The sequence below is a fragment of the Sinocyclocheilus grahami genome, unplaced genomic scaffold, assembly GCF_001515645.1.
Source record: "Sinocyclocheilus grahami isolate Dianchi unplaced genomic scaffold, SAMN03320097.WGS_v1.1 scaffold674.1, whole genome shotgun sequence".
NCBI classification, from domain to species: domain Eukaryota; kingdom Metazoa; phylum Chordata; class Actinopteri; order Cypriniformes; family Cyprinidae; genus Sinocyclocheilus; species Sinocyclocheilus grahami.
The window spans coordinates 600,287-621,130 of NW_015505853.1; the positions used below are offsets into that span (position 1 = coordinate 600,287).

At 36.0% G+C, this 20,844-nt stretch overlaps 2 protein-coding genes across 3 annotated transcripts in view; one reads left to right on the plus strand and one right to left on the minus strand.

The window, feature by feature from the left end:
• Window positions 1–217: 217 nt before the first annotated feature.
• On the minus strand, window positions 218–7,067 carry LOC107559118 (heat shock protein HSP 90-beta-like). Of its 2 annotated transcripts, XM_016242845.1 has the most exons (13): window positions 6,965–7,067; window positions 6,078–6,221; window positions 5,762–5,968; window positions 5,383–5,422; window positions 4,862–4,981; window positions 4,654–4,787; window positions 4,246–4,548; window positions 4,007–4,172; window positions 3,153–3,343; window positions 2,922–3,069; window positions 1,923–2,191; window positions 1,209–1,542; window positions 218–716 (listed from the first exon to the last, which is right to left on the minus strand). In XM_016242845.1, exons 2-13 carry the CDS (start codon window positions 6,219–6,221, stop codon window positions 601–603), a joined length of 2,172 nt encoding a protein of 723 aa, XP_016098331.1. In that variant the 5' UTR covers window positions 6,965–7,067; the 3' UTR covers window positions 218–600. The 2 variants fall into 2 exon arrangements, with proteins under 2 accessions (XP_016098331.1, XP_016098332.1); XM_016242846.1 differs by lacking the exons at window positions 4,654–4,787; window positions 4,862–4,981 and adding an exon at window positions 5,051–5,184 and having other exon boundaries at window positions 5,263–5,422.
• A 696-nt stretch (window positions 7,068–7,763) lies between these two features.
• Window positions 7,764–20,844, plus strand: part of rbm25b (RNA binding motif protein 25b) — a 29,588-nt gene continuing 16,507 nt past the window's right edge. Inside the window, exons 1-12 of the mRNA XM_016242847.1 lie at window positions 7,764–7,883; window positions 9,219–9,268; window positions 10,673–10,840; window positions 11,064–11,121; window positions 12,080–12,246; window positions 12,389–12,577; window positions 13,017–13,100; window positions 17,423–17,673; window positions 18,816–18,942; window positions 19,040–19,129; window positions 19,874–19,947; window positions 20,087–20,237. Coding sequence (XP_016098333.1) covers window positions 7,778–7,883; window positions 9,219–9,268; window positions 10,673–10,840; window positions 11,064–11,121; window positions 12,080–12,246; window positions 12,389–12,577; window positions 13,017–13,100; window positions 17,423–17,673; window positions 18,816–18,942; window positions 19,040–19,129; window positions 19,874–19,947; window positions 20,087–20,237 — 1,515 coding nt within the window. The 5' untranslated portion in view covers window positions 7,764–7,777. The remainder of the gene's footprint in view (window positions 7,884–9,218; window positions 9,269–10,672; window positions 10,841–11,063; window positions 11,122–12,079; window positions 12,247–12,388; window positions 12,578–13,016; window positions 13,101–17,422; window positions 17,674–18,815; window positions 18,943–19,039; window positions 19,130–19,873; window positions 19,948–20,086; window positions 20,238–20,844) is intronic.

The following is a 20,844-nucleotide window of genomic DNA, read 5'->3' on the forward strand; positions in this document are numbered from 1 at the left end:
GATAGAATTGTTCAATGTACTGTGTAGCAACCTACTGAGGACTTTCAGGGGGAAAAAAAACTACATTTGTTTCTAAAGTTGTGAAAGTTACACGATCTAGTGCATGCTGTTTTAAAGACTAACAAGTCTATCCCTCACTGCTTTCATTGAATGATTCTAGTGTATTTGGTTAAACCTTTATTAATCCAAACAAAGAAAGCAAGAGACAACGCCAAAATTCAGGTTTCACAACGCGTTTTAATTTCTGAAAAACAAGACAACACATGCCTGCAGTCAGGCAAAGGTCCTTCCCCTTCCATGCAGAACGAAATCATGCTTGATTCAATCCAGCAGACTCAGTATCAGAGAAACACAGTGCTTATTGTGCTCAGACAATACTGGAGCAACCCATTGATCCATGAACATCTCATTACGTAAAAAAACTAAAAGGTACATTACGGCTCAAAACAGAGCAAAAGTTGACAGTATGCTTTAGTTACATTATGATTCTTTCAGGAATCATTACCGAGATCAGGTCAACCTTCTACAGGCCAAAGAAAAGGACAGGATGTTACAGAATGATTACGGAAAAAGTGACTGGGGAATTTCAGACATATGGATTTAATCGACTTCCTCCATGCGAGAAGCGTCATCTTCTCCTTCCAGAGGTGGAATGTCTTCGGGAGCAGGAGCGGAGCTTGGCTCTTCCACAGGTACGTCTTCATCTTCATCAATACCTGAAGACAAAATAGGAGAATTGGTAACAGACCCAACTATATCAGGACTGAAACAAGAAATAAAGCTAGATCTGTCATGACAACTCTCGGAAGGATTGGTATGGTAATGTACATGACAATGTTAATGTATTTGGTCTTGGCGGAATAAATCTGCTACGCTGCTGCGGCGGCAGAGCAAGTACCAAGACTTGCTACTGCCAATATATCCACAACATGCTGCTGTGAGCATGTAAGAAATATTGCAAATATAACGAACATGAATCACCTCGTAGCAGATCTATATAGGTGGAGCTGGGGAAGGTGGAGGGTTTCTGAAGCAAGCTGCAACTGCAAGCACTAGTTATTTAAATGTTGAGCAGCGAGCTCATTGGCTACCGATACGAGAGGACCAATCAGCTGTGCCATGTGATAATGTTATTAGGTCAGATTGAGTTAGACCAATCGGACTGCGCCATCTAGAGTCTCATGCCAGAACTCTGTATTTAAGCTTACCCAAACCCAGCTTGATCATTCTGTAGATGCGGTTCGAGTGTGTCTGAGGATCGTCCAATGAGAATCCAGAGGAAAGCAGTGCGGTCTCGAACAGGAGGATGACCAGATCCTTCACAGCCTTGTCGTTTTTATCCGCATCGGCCTTCTGCCTCAGGGTCTCCATGATGGGATGATCGGGGTTGATCTCCAGGTGTTTCTTGGCCATCATGTAGCCCATGGTGGAGTTGTCCCTCAAGGCCTGGGCCTTCATGATCCGCTCCATGTTGGCCGTCCAGCCGTAGGTGCTGGTCACGATACAGCAGGGAGAAGAAACCAGCCTGTTTGATACGGTGACCTGGAAGAAGAATCGCATCGGCATGAGAAAGGCAAGTTCTGGCTGATCACTCACAGTTGCTCATCACTGTTAGATCATACAGAAAACTCGTTAGTCACTCAACACAAATGCATGTCATTTGAAGGAAAAATGGTTACGAAGACTCAAGGAACACGCAGTAAAACCGGAATAATGTTTTTTTTTTTAAACACATTTGAGTCTGCAAGCGAAACGCGAGGACACATCCGTTACATAAACTCACCATCTGTGTAACTCGGATGAGGAATCCTGTTTATAACACAATTTGGAAGAATTAATGCCTAATAAGGGTGGATTAAGACCAAAATAAACTAGGTTTCAGTTTGGTTCTTATGAACAGCTGCATTACGCAAAAGACACACCTTCTCTACTTTCTTGTCCAGAATCTCCTTCATGAGCTTGCAGAGGTTCTCAAACTTGGCCTTGTCTTCCTCCATCTTTTTCTTCTCGTCTTCATCCTCGGGCAGCTCCAGACCCTCCTTGGTGACAGACACCAGAGACTTGCCGTCAAAGTCCTTGAGTTGCTGGATGCAGTACTCATCGATGGGCTCGGTCATGTACAGCACCTCGAAACCTCTCTTGCACACGCGCTCCACGAAAGCGGAGTGGGCGACCTGGTCTTTGCTCTCGCCTGGGGAAGAACGACAACATCGATAGGAATAACTAAGTATATTTGATTCTTTAAAATAGGATTTAAGGGGGACAAAAAAAAGTCAAAATCTATTTAAAAGTTTAAAGATATTTTATTTGGTAGTTAAGGTAATTACTATTATTAGCCAAAAAAAAAACTACTAAACATAAATGTTGTAATTTCACTGCTAAATAAAATAACACTTAACATTATAACTGTAAAATGATTAGTGCTGTCAAACGATTAATCCCAATTAAAATCGCATCCAAAATAAGTTATTTACATATATATGTGAACTGTTTATGTTATATATATATATATATAAAACAAACAAACAAACATACAGTATATATATTTTGAAAATATTTACATGTATATACAATTATATTATACATATATTTAATATAAACAATTTTTCTTAAATATATACATGCATGTGTTTGTTATATATATACACACATAATATACACGGTACACACTCATATTATGTAAACAAACTTTTATTTTGGATGCGATTAATTGTATTTCCAAATGTTAGTCCCAGAAAACCCCAGTGAGCCCTTAAATCTTTTATGAATCGCCAACTACAAGCAAAGGAAGATGGTTGGCGCATGTTGAGTTCCCAAATGCACGTTAATGTCACACTAAGCCATATTGTGGTTTTGATTTTATTTCAATTAATCGTCCAGCCCTACTTTAAAATCACAGGCTGATGCTGATGAAGTCTTACCAGTGATGTAGTAGATGGACTTCTGGCTGTCCTTCATCCGGCTGACGTATTCTGTGAGGGAGGTCATCTCGTCGCCGGACTGCGAGCTCTGATAACGCAACAGTTCTGACAGCTTCTTGCGGTTCTGAGAGTCCTCGTGGATGCCCAGCTGGAATTCACAACAAACGTGTTAACGCCGCTTTCTAGCACATTCTTAGAGGAAGTAACAGGAACAAAGTCTTGGATTCTTACTTTCAGATTCTTGGAGAAACCGTCGTAGAACTTCTTGTAGTTCTCCTTGTCCTCGGCCAGCTCGGCAAACAGCTCCAGGCACTTCTTGACGATGTTCTTGCGGATGACCTTGAGAATCTTGCTCTGTTGCAGCATCTCTCTGGAGATGTTGAGGGGCAGATCTTCAGAGTCCACAACACCACGGATAAAGTCTGGAGGGACAATTATTGGCTGTTAGTCAGACTCCGCACCATTTGAAACCTTCAATCCCTCGATGTTTAGCTGCATTTGCAACGCATTCAACTTTAGTAATCATGCAGAAAGTATCATCAGCAGGAAATATTGTGGAGCAGGACCTTTTATAATGGACTGGACCATGAATAGACTATTATTCGACAACTTTACACAGAATTGATTATGTCAGCAGAAATCCAAAAGCAAAGGGGCAATTTCATGTTGAATTTAAGGGATAGTTTACCCAAAAATAAACTGCCCTGTATTCATCCTCACGCCTTTCCAAATTCATATGACTTTGGTTTATCTTTGAAACTCAAATTAAGGCTTATTGAAAGCAGAGAGGTTTCGGTCCATTGAAAGTCCTGGTAACCAAAAAGGTCATAAAGGCATCATAAAATGTATCCATATGAATTGATCGGTTTATGATCGCTTTAAATTATTTAATTTAGGCTTTTCGGATCTTTAAATTCAGGTCACCTGGACTTTCAATGGCAGAACCTCTCAAGTTTCATTAAAAGCATCTTATTTTTGGTTTTGAAGATGAACCGAAGTGTTATGGCTTTGGAACGACATGAGGGGCGAGTGAACGGCAATTTTCATTTTTGATGAACTCTCTCTTTAAATGCAAAGCTACTTACTCAGATACTCTGGGATGAGCTCCTCACAGCTGTCCATGATGAAGACCCTTCTAACGTACAGCTTGATGTTATTCTTCTTTTTCTTGTTCTCGAAGAGGTCGAAGGGGGCCCGGCGAGGGATGAAGAGCAGAGCGCGGAACTCCAGCTGACCCTCCACGGAGAAATGCTGCGAGATAAATGCATCAAAAGTCAGTATTTCATCAATTCTCTCAACACTTTTCTGCAGAATCCATTGTTACCTTGACAGCCAGGTGATCTTCCCAATCGTTGGTCAGGCTCTTGTAAAACTCTCCGTACTCTTCGTTGGAGATGTCGTCAGGGTTGCGGGTCCAGATGGGTTTGGTCTTGTTCAGCTCCTCCTGGTCGATGTACTTCTCCTTGATCTTCTTTTTCTTCTTGTCCTTGTCTTTGGAGTCCTCTTCATCATCTGAGCCGACATCTTCAATCTTGGGTTTGTCTTCACCTTCCTCCTTTTCCTCTTTCTCCGGCTTCTCCTCCTCTGCCTCGTCGTCGCTGATTTCCTTGTCGCGTTCCTTCTCCACCTGCATGGAAATTGGTATTTTACCATCGTTCTTTGCAGCACTCAACTACCAGAACAATTTGATCAGAAAAATTCAACTCCACTAATTAAACCAAATCTCACTCACGAAGAGAGTGATTGGGTATCCGATGAACTGCGAGTGTTTCTTGACCACTTCCTTCACTCTCTTCTCCTCAATGTACTCCGTCTGATCTTCTTTCAGGTGAAGAATGACTTTGGTTCCACGGCCGATGGGCTCACCTGGAGATCAACAGGTGTGTGAACAAAAATCACTCTTGATATTGCGCTTGTGATCAAAAATGAGTTTAACGTACCATGGTCCACCTTGACTGTGAAAGAGCCGCCAGCGGACGACTCCCAGGTGTACTGTTCGTCATCGTTGTTTTTGGTGATGACCGTGACTTTTTCAGCCACCAGGTAGGCGGAGTAGAAGCCTACACCAAACACCAGAACAATTTGATCAGAAAAATTCAACTCCACTAATTAAACCAAATCTCACTCACGAAGAGAGTGATTGGGTATCCGATGAACTGCGAGTGTTTCTTGACCACTTCCTTCACTCTCTTCTCCTCAATGTACTCCGTCTGATCTTCTTTCAGGTGAAGAATGACTTTGGTTCCACGGCCGATGGGCTCACCTGGAGATCAACAGGTGTGTGAGAACAAAAATCACTCTTGATATTGCGCTTGTGATCAAAAATGAGTTTGTAACATACCATGGTCCACCTTGACTGTGAAAGAGCCGCCAGCGGACGACTCCCAGGTGTACTGTTCGTCATCGTTGTTTTTGGTGATGACCGTGACTTTTTCAGCCACCAGGTAGGCGGAGTAGAAGCCTACACCAAACTGCCCGATCATTGAGATATCTGCACCAGCCTGGAGAGATGAATAGGGAACATTAGAGACTAAATCCAATGGAGAAATGCTGATAAATAGGGATGCACCTAAGGTGGCATTTTTGGTTTTTGGTCAAAAGAGAAAAAACACGAGCTGAAAATATATGGATAAATATTTTATTGGCTTGCATTTATTTTTTAATTCAGTATCATTAAAATTATTTTATATTATGCAATAAAATAAATAGGCCTAATTATTAAAAAGCATTTTAAGTTTCGGTTTTCGGCCAAGTGCATCCAGAATTTTCAGTTTTGACCCAGAATTTTAATTTCGGTGCATCTCTGCTGATAAACATGCCAACACTGGCAGACACATCACCTGCAGAGCCTCCATGAAGGCCTTTGTCCCAGACTTTGCGATGGTACCCAAGTTGTTGATGAGATCGGCTTTGGTCATTCCAATACCCGTGTCGATGAGGGTAAGAGTGCGTTCATGAACGTTGGGGATAATTTCGATCTTCAGGTCCTTGCCACTGTCCAGTTTGGTGGGTTCTGTCAAGCTTTCGTATCTGATTTTGTCAAGAGCCTGTCGAGTGGGGAAAACCAGATTGATCGCAGGAACTATATAGTCTTATCGCTAGAATTAGCCATGTATGACGTAAAAAAAAAAAAAAGAAGGCTATCATGGGACTTACGTCAGAGGCGTTGGAGATGAGCTCCCTGAGGAAGATCTCTTTGTTGGAGTAGAAGGTGTTGATAATGAGAGACATCAGCTGGGCGATCTCTGCCTGGAAGGCAAAGGTCTCGGCCTCCTCCTCTTGGCGCATTTCTTCAGGCATCTGAGAAAATCAATTCAGATCATCTTTATTATATGATTTAACATGCATACAAACTAAATACTTTAACATAGGTGCACATTACGGATTCACTTTTGTTCATAAATGTCTAAATTGGACAAAATGTTAAATGAAACAAAGCATTTATCCACTCCCATCAGTTGTAGTAGTTACACAAGAAAAACCGGCGCATGAAGGCCCCGGATGCGGAAGAACATGGCGCAGAAGGACAATGAGCTGAACACGTGTTTTCCTGCTGAAATCCTTGAAATTAAACCGATTTAGATACGTATTGCTTTTTTTTTTTTAATTCAGCGGACTAAATCCCATTTTCATGACACCTTTCCCAATAACTTTAAACGCAAAACGACTAACTAAAGAGATTTGACTGTATTTGATACACATTCGGATCATCTGCGGTTCTTGGCAGTGTGGACGCAAGTATATACAGATATGAATTATAACGACAAATTGAGAAAAAGATGCTCAACTATAACAAGCATCGGTTACATAGCGTAGTTCAACCACTGCACCTGCTCGCCAACTCGCTTAAATAGAAATAAAAACAATGAAACATTACAAAAACGTACGATTTATTTCAAAAGAAGAAAAGATGACCGCGTCTGTAGATCGGAGAGAAGTGCGCCGGTTAAATAGCGAATTAAATAGATTAAACAACGTTCTTTCAGTCTAGATTAATTCCTGAAATTATAGGGAATCATTTCAGGTGGAGAGCGACGGCTTACCTTGGTTAGTTTCCTTGGTTTTTGATGGTTTATTCGCCACAGAAACAGCTGATCTGCCCTACGCTGATACTCAGGGAAGCAGAGAGGAGAGAACCCCGCGTGCGCGGCTCTTTTCTTACTTGCGCGGCTGTATCCCTCCGCGCTGACGCACTCTGCAGTGTTGCCAGGTCCGCGTCTTTAACACTGTAGGCGCGCGGGGTGTTTTTCATGTCCGTGGGTTGAAGCGACAGCAATAATGTGATATGTAGCACCTTGAATGTGCATTTTAGCAGGAAAACCCGCCAAAACCCTGTATTTTACCCCCGGAATGCGATTTGCACCGGTGGAACCCCCGGAAACGCGATTGGGCTAGATTGGGTAGTTTTGTTGTGAAAATCTGGCAACCCTGACACTCTGTTTTATTTGTGTGAATCGTATTTATTCACAGCCACAAATGCATTATTTTACTAGCTGCATCAGATATAAATAACGTAAAAATAACGGAAATAATAAAGTAATACATTAAATATAACTTAACTTATAAATTAAAAAACAATAAAAACTAAATTTAGAACTTAAAACACATCTAGAGTCAGGCCAGAATGAGAGTATAGTTCCTAGCCATAAACGGTAAAACTCAACTGTTTAACTCTAGGGGAGTTGGAAAATTTGCCTATTTTCAAAAATAGTGGTGTGTTCCTTTAAGAGAAGATCTTGATTGTGTAAGCGGAGTAGTGTGTGTATTGTAGCAGCCTAAACAATGTATAAACTCCTGTTATTTACAGTTGTTAATGATGTGTTTGCCTTCTGTCTAAGGTGGGTGTTCTGCCCAAGATGTCTTTCCCTCCTCATCTCAACCGGCCACAAATAGGCATCCCAGCGATGCCGCCAGGAATCCCTCCACCACAGTTTGCTGGGTTTCCACCGTCGATGCCTCCTGGTAATCAAGAGAAACTAGATATGTCAGACATATTAGTGCTGCTGCAGCTCAACTATTAGATCATAGAGTTAGCAACAGCGAGGTTATGGGTTCGATTCGTAGGGAGCATGAACTGGCAAAATGTATACCTGTAAGTAGGGCTGCATGATAAATCGAAATGGAATCGAGATCGCGATTCGACAGAAGCTGCGACTGTCATGCGTATCTTTCAGTAAAGCACGGTTCTGTGATCAGCAGTAAATCTCCATCCGAAGGCCAGAGGGCGCTCTCGCGCTGAACCTCCTAATACGCCTCGCAGAAGAAACCCAGAAAATGCCTATCGCTGCAGCTGAATAAACAGAAGATTCAACTGCTTTCATTGATTCAACGTGACTAATAAACACACGACTACAGAGTTCTTATTATTATAATTTTCATTAAAATAAAGTATATTTATAATGCAATGCCTTTATCACTGCTTAAATACTATGAAATACGTTACGTGCCTTATTCTGTGTAAGAAGCCACATCATCTCACAGAAGGATTTATTTCAAACACTCGCCTGACGTTATGAAGGGAGTTTGGAGTAAAAACATGTTATTAAATGTGGTATTTTCACATGCTTTCAGATGGAGCAGCATTTACTTCACAAAGCCGTAGTTATCTGAGAATCTATGCAAACAGCTGTCATTATCGCGAACGATTTCTTCGATTTCAAAATCGCGCAATAAAATTGTTTGCGATTTATTTTTTATTTTTTGCGTAACTTGTCAGTGAACTAGGCTGTGTTTAGTCAATTCTGCTCCATCTGAAAGCACGTGATGATGATTTACTGCTGATTACAGAACTGGCTTTTTTAACAAAATGCACATGACAATCGCATTAGATTAATCGTGCAGCCCTACTTGTAAGTTGCTTTAGATAAATACGTCAGCCAAATGCATGCATGTTTATTATAATGGCAGGATTCATTGGAGTACAGAGCATTCAGTGAGCTTTTATGAAGGTGTCAACTGTTACAGCTTGATTATAACAGCATGGTGTTGCTTGCAAAGTTTGAATAACAGGTTTGTTGTCATACTGCTAAGTTAGTGTGATAAAGTTAATTAATTCAGAACCAACCAATATGTATTTGGAGCCCTATTTGAGTTAATGTAATATTTTCAAGCTAGGTAATGGACTCTTCACTTGTTTTTGAGAGGCCACATAAGATCTGTTAAGCATTGCTAGATGAACAGTTTCTATGCTAAATGGTTTGGGCCTAAATGATTTGCATTGTAAAATGTGACTTGCATGAAAAATTCAAATTAGAGTGAATATTTTCTGATGTTGTTGTTGATTTTTCTCCTTTCTAGGAACCCCAATGATTCCTGTCCACATGGGGATTATGACTCAAGCCCCTGCGGTAATGTTATTTAATTCTAGAACAATTTAGTTATTTGGGTTAGTTTAGTCATTTCCAGTTTAAATGTATGTATGTAAGGAAGTATTTATTATCACTATAAAAAGTATTGCTATATAATAGAGCTGGGTTAAAAATACTGATATCCAAATTTTATTTTATTTTCATCATGAAGAACCTATATCGATTCTTAAATCCCAAGAATCGATCATTTAGTGTGTTTTTATTTTGCTTTTCAGTTGATGCATGAATAAAACGTCACTAGTCATTGTGTGCACATCCCATATAATAATCGCAATAAGCTTTGTGATTTGTTTCTTTTGATATGAAAAAGTCTCAGCTTTCAAATCCTGTCAGTTTTATCACAAAATAAAAAAAAATAGTTTTGTGCACTTTAATGTGGTGTGACGGAGCGCTGTATCTGCCTCAGTTCAAGCAGCACGTGAACTCCTCTCTTACTGTTTAGTACAGCACAAAATAAACATCAGTGAACATCAGAAGGTTTTTAAAGAAACAAAACAACTTACTGAAATGTATCCCGTTTCATGTAATCGCTCAGTGTTTCAACGAAACAGCTTGTAAGCAATGTCACATGACATCACATTTATTTTAGCAAAGGCTTTCAATGTCCATAATTTTGTTAGTTAGCTAGAAAAATAATTCTAGAGAGGAGCCTTTTGCTAAATCTATGCACTGCATAATTAGAAACGTAGTTATATCATTACAATATACAGTGAAAAACATTCTGTCATTACAAAATTTATATAAAACATAAATGTAAAATGTCTATATTCAGCAGTTTTTCTTTGAGTGTTTTATTGTATCTAATATAAACAGATATTGAAATTGGTACCGTGTTGTTCATTTTAACCTTACTCTGTATAGTTTAAAGCATTTGTTGAGAGATTATTTTCTTTAAGAAAAGTTCACATGTACTGTACCTGATATACAGTATATCCAAATGAATTGATATTGAATTGAATCAAAATCGAATCAGTTTGTGAAATCTGTGTTAATACCCACCCCTAGTGTTTTCCTTTGTTTCTCGAGTATCTATCTCTATTCATGTATTTGCTTAGATTCCATTGCTTTGAAGTAAATTCAAAGTGTTTAAAACCGTAGAATTAAGTAATAATCTCGTTAAAACAAGGCATGTTTTTCAATAGATGAACACAAGGAGTAAAGATATTTAACGATTTATTTATATGCAACCATGCACAGTAATAAACAGCAATATTTACTTCCATATGTTTGTACAAAAATATTTTAATATGCAAAAAATACTATGCCGATGCTTTCTGTTGAATCAGATTTTCATAGAGAAGCTAAATCTCATTTTAATATACGTCACCATCATGTTAGTTTTTTGTCACATGGCTGCATATTAATTGTGATGTGATGATTCAGGTTCTCATACCCACGGCGATGTCTGTGGTTAGTAAAGTTGCTGTTCCCAGGAAGGAAAGTGCTGCTCAGGCAAAAGACAACCATGACAGCAGCGGCCCCACGACCACCGTGTTTGTGGGCAACATCTCTGAGAAAGCGTCTGACATGCTCATCAGACAGCTGCTGGCCGTGAGTAGCTCATCAGATCCAGTCACTCCTGTCTCAGAGCTCAACCAATAATAATCACAGTTCAGTCTTAGTCATTCTCTATGCATTCAGCAATGTGGAGCTCCTTGCATCAGAGATGGGAAAAGCTTCACTTGATAATAGTTTGAGTTTTATTCTAAAGTGAAATTTAATGTTTAGTGTTATTGGTATTAATTGATATTAATAATAATCACTTGTTTTTCAGAAATGTGGTTTGGTATTGAGCTGGAAACGAGTTCAAGGTGCCTCAGGGAAACTCCAAGGTAAACATTTTTTAAACACCTAGACTCATTTTCTTTTCAGCCCAGTTAGTTTCACTCAAAATCAATATTGTGATGAGGTTTAGTGTGAGTTGATTGAATTAATGCTTCACTGGTCTCAAGCATGGTATTTACACGCGTGTTGTTCGTGATTCAGTGTTCCAGTGTCTGAGAACGGCTTCGTTCATTCACGTTCTGAGCTGTTCTCAGACACTGATATCATGAACTGCTTGCGTGTAAATGAACACACAAAACTAAGCTTCACTATGAGATCAGCAGCGCATATTTTCATTTGCCTGCAACTCATCAAAATAAAAGCTGGGGGATGGTTTACTGTTTGAAAATGAAGAAATTAAGACATACATTTTAAGTGTTGTAATTTTACAGAAAAATGTCAATTTTACATTATTGTATGTTTTACAATAAAGTTCTTATTTTAATATTTTTATAATCTCACAATCTCAATATTATAATCGATAATCAAAATAAAATCATGACAATTATTTTAGTCATATTGAATTGGTCAAAAACGGTGAGAAGGAGGCCTATGAAAACTTGAGTGGAAATATTTGTAAAACTCTGACTCTGTTACTGAAAGAGGCTTGAATTGGTTCTTGTAAAAGGTAAATTCAAGTATGAACACCCAAATTTATCAAGTATTTCCCAAATCTTGCAGCCCGAAAAGGATATAAAAAAAAACATTTAAAGTAAAGCCTTTATTTAAAGTTATTTCATTTTCCATGCAGATACACTCCCCAACACTAACTCTAGAATGATTAATTCTTTCTGAATATAGCTATTCAAGTGATCTGCTGAAAATTCCTGCATTTTTTTCAAATTGCAAATTATATTGCAGAAATTTATTTTTTATAAAGTCATATGGCCCTAGTTGCATTACCTGTGAATTGTGAATATGCCAGACTGGCTCCTCACAGACATCTTTTTTGTTCTTTGCTTTCAGCGTTTGGTTTCTGTGAGTACAAAGAGCCTGAATCTACTCTACGATCTCTACGGCTGCTGCATGAGCTGCAGATTGGAGAAAAGAAACTTCTGGTCAAAGTCGATGCCAAAACCAAAGCACAACTGGATGAGTGGAAAGCAAAGAAGAAGAGCACCAGTGAAAATGGAGTAAGTGTAACCGTTTGATGTCAGGTTGATACTAAAATAAAAACATACTGTTCACTTGTTGAGAAAAATGTTATATAAAATTTTCAGACTACTGATTTTGTGACCGTCTCAGATGCTGAGTTTTGATCTGTGTGTCTGGCAGAATGGCAAGGCAGAGGATGGTGCTGGTGAAGAGGAAGAGGAGGTTCTGGCTGAAGAAACGAAGAAGCGGGACCAAATTGTCAAAGGTGCCATTGATGGCCTGATCCGGGAGTATTCAAACGAGCTCAACGCTACATCACAAGACGATGAGTCGAGTCGCCGCAAAAAGAGGAGAGAAAAGAAGGACGAGGTTGGCTTTAGTTCATCTTGGCCTTTTGTTCTTGAATGTTTTTGCCGGTTGTTTGATGTACATGTGTGTTTAAATATTTGTTTAATTTTTTTTTTCTCGTGTGTGTGTGTGTATATATATATATACACTCACATTTAATTTTTGAAAATACTGTGTACGCAATTTTACACAATTTTTAAAATGACGTATGTTTTAAAAAATATTTTGGTTGGACTTTATTTTACAGTACATGTACTTACCCAAAGATAGTACTGTTAGTAGAAGGTAACTACATGGGTTAGGTTTAGAGGTAGAGTCAGGGTTATTACCTAGTTGTTACCCAGCTATTGTGATTGCTATAATAACAACATGGTATGTACACGTGGAACAGGACTGTAAAATAAAATGCTACCTATATAGGGTACATTACAAATTTGAACCATGTTCTCCATTTCTTTAGGATGACATCAGTGCCATGGAAATGGAAGATGATAAAAGAGATCTGATTTCCAGAGAGATCAACAAATTCCGCGATACACACAAGGTAAAATACTTGCTAATTTACTCCATATCACAGGTAGAGCACAACAGCCTCTTACGCCTAGTTTAATTTGACAACATACCAGCATGAGTAGATGCTATTTAGCCTGTCAATTCCATTTAGCTCAGCAACACTTTTATTACATTTAAGCTTTAAATTATATGATATAGTGCAGCAATATATTAGTTTAAGACTAGGCCTCATTTGGGTCCACAGCATTTATGTCAGTGGTTTTGTAAAAACTGTAGTGTGGCCTTCATGTTAAGGGTGGGAAATGTAGTCACACATACAATGCATGGACGTTCTGTGCACTTCCCTAAAAGCTAATCTATTCATTAAACCCCACCATTATGATAGAGATCATATGGTGACTAAACCAAGATGAATCTCTCAGCTTTGGAAAATGTTGCAAGGATAGGATGTAAGTATGAGCTTTCCATTTTTCTCTACTTGTACTGGGCGCCCCCTTCTGGAGGACTCGCACAGGGGCAACTGCACCGACTCGATCTGAAATTCAGCTCATTCGTGTGGTTTTGATATCAACATAGATATGGGGGTGTTCGGTCAACTCTGCAGTGTTTACTAAGGGATAAACTGCTAAACGACACATTTTCTGGTTCTCTGAGACATGGGTGGCCAGTGAACCTGTGTGGGTCTGCTAGTAAAAGTGATGTTGGTTCTATAATAGATAATGCTGACTTGAATAACAGTGAACTGGCCAATTCGGCTCTTGTGAAAGTAGGGGGCGCCCCTCCACAGCACACGGACTTTCTGAAGATTCTACAGGTATGAATTTGCTTTCATTTCTGCTCTTCATTCCTGCTTGCTTGCACTATTTTATTTTATTTGTATTTTTTTTCATTTTAAGTGTTTCTTTGTTTGTGTGTGTGTGTGCTCTCTCAACGTCATCTTAAAGTATTCTTTTGTAGAATTACTACAAAACCCAGAAAATAGAGGCTAATATTTAATTCATAAAGTCGGTCTCATAACACTAAGTATTAAACTTTTACACGTCACAGACACGAATGAGTTCTCAAGTCATACAGCTTGCGGAGAGATTACATTTATCAAAAGTCCCCATATCTAGAGACCAGAATAGACTTGTCATGAGCTCTTTTGAATTGAACCATTTAGTGACCACCCACATCACCCTAGCAAGTGCGTACACACACAATTTTAAAGATATTAAAACTATTTTTTATAATATATATTTCAAAGTATTCAGAATTAGTGGGTGAAAAACTGTAGTTCTTGGTCTACATCAGTGCTATTTTATTTATATACTATTTTCATCTTTTGGATTAGATATTAAATATTTGGAGTTTCCATTTTAAGCTTTAGAAATATTGTGTTCTTTTGTAATTTTTTTAAATTGATTTATTTAGGTTTAATTTGTTTTTGTTTCCAATTTTTATAATTTCAGCTTAATTTCAGTTATTTGCCAAGGCAACATAAAAATAAAAAAAGTTTACGTTTTTCAACTTAAACTTAAAATTACTATCTATATTTTATTTTATTTCCGCTTTATTTCAATTACTTGGACCATTAGTAACCACCCACATCACCCTAGCAAGTGCATATCAATTTTATAATATATTTTACAATATTTAATTTTTTAAAATTTTAATTTAATTTAAAAAAAAAGTTTTTGAGCTACTAAATGTATATATACAAAGTATACAAGTATAGTGGGTCAAAACAACATAATTGATCAACTATTATTTTTTTTGTTTGTTTTTTTAAAATAAGTTGTATTTGAGTTTATTTACATTTTAGTATTAGTAGTTTTTTAAATATGCTTTTCTCATTTGTAATACTTGTTATATTCTGTTTAGCTTTATTTTTGCCTTTAGTTTGTCATTTTACTTGAACTTTTATTTCAGTTAGTTGCCAAGCAACATTTCACATTTTTTAAAGGTTTTTTTTGTTCATCTACTATCTATCTTTCTATCCACATAGCAATACTTTTAAATGTGCAGTAGTTTTCATGAGATTGAAGACTTCATGTAAAATGTGAATCATTTTGCTGATTTAAAGATTTGTGTAGCTTACCAAACTATCCCATTTAATTCACCAGCAGAAATGTTATTTAAAAGCAGCGTCACTTGTAAATGACATGCGTTTATGTAATTATTTTCAGCGAAATGCCTGTATCCACAGTTTTTGTTTTCCTGTCTCGTCTTCACCTCCTGTTGTACATGTTTATTTGCTGCTGCTGCTCACAGTTGAGTAACACCCATGGTTCAGCGCTAATGAAATAGTTTCGTATTAAAATTAGACTTTTACATATATTTACAATGAATTCAGGAGACTTTAGTTTTCTGGGAAGTAGAAGCTGTTGATAGATGTCACTCAGTTGGATTGACTCTAAAGCCGTGGGTGTCATGCTGCTCTTCAGTGCATTTCACAATCGTTCAGTCTGATCCCCTGAGAGCCTGTGTCTTCTGCAGTGGGGTAAGCAGTCTCTACACCTTCATTTGTTGCCTTTTCTGTCCAAACCACAAAGAAACTGCAAAGAAAAAGAAGCAAATCTAACAAATACAGTATGCAATGCTCCTGTCACGGCGTTTTAAAAATGTCTGGAAGTTGTCTGTGAGATTGTTGCAAGCAAAGAGAATAGTTTGTTTTTTATTTTTCCTTGTGAATCCTTTGACCTGCTTTTCCTCCCAGGCCTAACAATAAAGGCTTGTAGGGCCACGGAAGCGCTGTGAGTCGCTAGTCAACACCTGTAAGTGCACAACTAGTTTCACAAGGATTGAAGCCTCTTTCTGTTGATCATGTGATGAGACGGAAATTACAGCGCCCTTAAATGGTTCTGATCTTATTCAGTTTGCATTGTCTGATTAATATCTCGAAAGTGGTTTCCAGGCTTCCTTTTATTAATTGCTGGATAATTTCTTGATTTACTCACCGTTTCGTCTAGATATACTGTCCTCTGTCATCATGCAGGGCGATTCAAAAGTCATAAAGAGTCCACACTGGAAATCTGATTCGTTTAAATTAAGTTTTAGGAAACTTTTAAAATAAAGTCATGACATGCATGTATGCAAGCCCGTTTCCATTGTGGAATATATAAAAGAAAAGGTAATCACAGTTTGAATTTTTTTTCTTGTAATTCCGTTTATATCTCAATCCAGATTTTTTTTTCACACATTTATTCTAGATATATAAGATTGTGGAAGAAAAAAAAAATTCTGAATTGAGGGGGGAAAAAGTCTGAACTCACAAACCTATGAGATAGTTCAGCATATTTCATATTAAAATTAGACTTTTTTTATCCACAATGTGATTTTCTGGATTTTTTTTTCTCATTTTGTCTCTCATAGTTGAGGTATACCTAAGATGAAAATTACAGGCCTCTCTCATCTTTTTAAGTGGGAGAACTTGCACAATTGGTGGCTGACTAAATACTTTTTTGCCCCACTGTATGTATGTGTATATATATATATATATATATATTTCAAGTTTATGAAATCAAATTGATGAAATAGTTCAGCAGACTTTAACTTGCAATTCCAAGTTTATATCGCGCACCTTTTTTATTTTTATATTCAATTTTTTTTTATTCTCAATTGAGTTTATATTTCTAAATTCAGACTTTTTCTCGCAATTATAAGATATATATATATATATATATATATATATAAGATTGCAAGATATAAACTCTGAATTTGACTTCTCGCAATTCCACGATTATATTTTGCAATAGACTTTTTTTCTCTGAATTCTGAGTTGACATCCCCGCAATTCAGTTTTTTTTCCACCACAAACTAAAAAATAAAAAGGGTAATTGCGACTTTTCACAATTCCGACTTTTTTTTCAGAATTGTGAAAGTTGCAGAAACGAGCGCTGCCAACAGGAATTGCAAACTTAAAATTAAAAATCAAAATTACAGACTTTCCCTTTTAAAATAATACATTATTTCTATGTTTCTAATCAAATAGGTATTTAATCATGTGACTCTTTGTAGATGTTTTTGCTTCCATTGAAGCTAAAGATGCACTTGATCTCAGATCATGCTGGATAACATGATCATAAGGTTTTGTTCATGTATGTAGTGCTGCTGGCATTACAAAAATCAAATACTGAGACGTTCTCAAATTCATGTTCATTACTCAATTCAAAATTTGACTCGTTGTTATGCTGATAATATAATTATTATAATTTAAATACTCTAGTGAGCTCAGACTTAGGTGGCTGTAAATGAGTGCATATGTGAATGGACTGTAAACCACTTCCTCATAGAGTGATGTTGTGTCTTAGACTCTTGTCTTGTGCATGAGCAGTCGCTAATCTGAAAACTTCCCTCCCCATTTTCCCACAGAAATTGGAAGAGGAAAAGGGGAAGAGAGAGAAGGAGAGGCAGGAGCTGGAGCGGGAACGCAAGGAGAGAGACAAGGACCGCGAGAGGGAGCGCGAACGACGAGACCGCGAGCGGGAGAAGGACCGAGAGAGGGAGCGGGAGAGAGAGCGGGAGCGCGAGAGAGAGAGAGATCGAGACCGCGAGCGCACGAAAGAGCGCGAGAGGGAGAGAGAGAGAAGCCGTGATCGCAGCGAAGACCGCAGTCGATCCAGGTACACGAAACGCCACGTCGTCAAGTGATTGTTGTTTTCTGAATATATTCATGGGCTTCACATTTTCCACCCATTTCCCCATCAGTCATCACTTGTGCTCAATGGTCTATACATTACCTTTTAATAATTGTGTTTTTATTTTTAAATATATTCACATATTTTATCTTAACATTTATATTTATCTTATTTTATGAACATTTATTTATATATATATATATATATATATATATATACATTTATTTATAAATATTTATATTTATGACTGTTTATTACATTTATATTTATAAATATACAAATTGTTGATCTGTATTTGATATCTTCCACCAAGGTATTTATTCAAATATTTATATTAACATTTTCTCAATTATATTCATCTGTTTATCAACATTTAAATTTCAATTTGTTTATACACTTCTGTTTACTTATACAAATTGTTGAAGGATATTGATACTTTTTAGCAAGATATTTATTCATAAATGTATATTTCTAGTGACTTTTCTCATTTATATTCATCTCATTTTCTTTATTAGCAATTTTTTTTCTATATATTTTTACATTCATATTTATCAATATTTATAAATAATAACAGACAAATTGCTGAACTGTATTTGATAGCCTTTTAACAAGGTATTTATAATAAATATTGATGCATTTATATTAACATTTTCTCCTTTATATTTTAATATTTTATTTATAAGTATTTATTTATTTTTATATTTATACATTTATTTATGAATATTTATTTATCAGTGTAAATATACAAATTGTTGTATAAGATTGTAAAATTTTATTTATACTAACATTAAAATTATATTTAATTTATTATTTATATTTAATTAGATTTTATCAACATTTTATACATCTCATTTGTACAACATTTGATTTATTTATATTTACACATTAATACAACATTTAAATAAATACATAGATATACAAAATGTTAAGGTATTTATGATCCTTTTGTTTACAACAATTTTATTATTACTATTGTCTTTTTATTTATTTTTTATTTTTTTTTTTTTTGTAGAGCTACAAAATGTATATGCCAACATATTCAGTTTTAGAGTCAAAAACTGAAGTTCTGTGCCTACAATAAATGTCAAACTTCAGATATCACGTGATTGGGCGCTGTCTGTTTTCAGAGAACAGAGTCGCGATAGAGACCGAGATAAGGAGAAGAAACGTGATCGTGAGGAAGATGAGGAAGAGGCGTACGAACGGCGTAAACTGGAGAGGAAGCTGCGAGAGAAAGAGGCGGCGTATCAGGAGGTGAATGACGTCTCTGACTGTATTCAGTTTCTCTGAGCACATTATTGAATGATTAGCTGTCTGGATAGATGATTTACCTTCTTTAATTACTCAACAGCGTCTGAAGAACTGGGAGCTCAGAGAGAGGAAGAAAGCCAGAGACTACAGCAAGGAGATGGAGAGAGAGGAGGAACGCCGGCGTGAGATGGTAAGCTACTTTTTTCTTAATCTATTTAAATCAGCATTTCAGACTGATCTAAAATATATTGATAATATGAAGAATGTTTCCAAAATAAATTGATAACTGTATTCAAATATTGCATTTAAATATTGCATTTAAATATTATTCAGATATAGTATTGAAAAGAATAATTTTATTTCATTATTTGTAAATTATTATTTTTATTCATGGAAAAGTAAATAGATAAATATATTCTAATATATAGTATTTAAATAAATTTTATTATTTCACTATTTTCGTTTCTATAATTTTTTCATTAATTGATGAAAAATAAGTTGGTAAATATATTCAAATATAGTAATTAAATGGTATTTAATTGTTTTTCTTTGTATTATTTATATAATGAAAAATTTACGAGAAATATATTCAAATATAATAATTGAATTATTTAATTTGTTTTTATTACATTAATGAAAAATAAATGAATATTTTCAAATATAGTAGTTAAATGAAGTTTATTTCTATTCTTTTTTATTTAATGAAAAATAAGGTGGTAAATATATTAAAATGTAATATTTAAATGAATTTTATTATTTCAATATTTTTTGTTTAATGAAAAATAAGGTGGTAAATATATTAAAATGTAGTATTTAAATGAATTATTATAATTGTTTTAATGATTGTGTTTTTTATTATTTAATAAATGGAAAAATAATGTGGAGAATGTTTGTGTTTAAATTACTGAATGTTTCTCTCATATCGTTTTCTCAGGCTAAAGAAGGGAAGCGGCTGAAGGAGTTTCTGGAAGACTATGACGATGACAGAGACGACCCAAAATACTACAGGTGAGTTCTCTGCACCACATGTATGCTTTGCATCGGTCGATTTCAGTCGTCTCTTGACGTTTTGAGTACAGTATGGTGCAGACTGTCTGTGAAACTGAGACTGTGACCCAAATGGTTTATTTCTCTGCTCTGCCTGCAGGGGCAGCGCTCTTCAGAAGCGTCTGCGGGACCGAGAGAAGGAGACGGAGCTGGATGAACGTGACAGGAAGCGGGAGAAGGAAGAGCTGGAGGAGATCAGGCAGAGGCTGCTAGCAGAAGGACATCCTGATCCAGACGCTGAGCTGCGCAGGGTGAGTCCACGAGACCGCATTACTGCTCCAGCACTCTCACAGGTATACTTCAGATATTCAGATGCATTTATTGAAATGCACTTTAAATCAGATAAAAATATAAATTGATACATATTTATTCAAATGTAGTATTTATGATTTTAATGATTTTATTTCATTATTTTCTTATTATTGATAATTTGATACATAAATTCAAATGTAGTATTTAAATGAATCACATTATTTCATCTAAATTATTTTTGTAATTTAGTAATAATTTATTAATGAATGAAAAATAAATATATTCAAGTGTAGTGTTGAAATTTAATTTCATGTTTCAATTTTATTAATTATTAGATATTTAGTTGATACTAATATTAATGTGTAGTATTTAAATAAGTTATATTACTTCATTTTAAATTAATGTGTTATTAATTAAAAATAAATTAAATCTAATCAGTTATTTTATTCAATTGTAATTTTATTGTTTTATTAAGTATTGAAAAATAAATTGATAAATATATTCAAGCATAGTATCTAAATGAATTTTTTTTATTTATTTTTTTTTAATGAAAAATAGATTGATAAATATATTTAAATGTTATTATTTCATAAATCTTATGTATGT

Coding starts and splice junctions, on each gene's coding strand:
- LOC107559118 (XM_016242845.1), bottom strand. CDS start 6,221: ATGCCTGAAGAAATGCGCCAAGAGGAGGAGGCCGAGACCTTTGCCTTC. Junction 5,969..6,077: donor TCATCTCCAACGCCTCTGAC/GTAAGTCCCATG, acceptor CCCACTCGACAG/GCTCTTGACAAAATCAGATA. Junction 5,423..5,761: donor CCTTCATGGAGGCTCTGCAG/GTGATGTGTCTG, acceptor TCATCTCTCCAG/GCTGGTGCAGATATCTCAAT.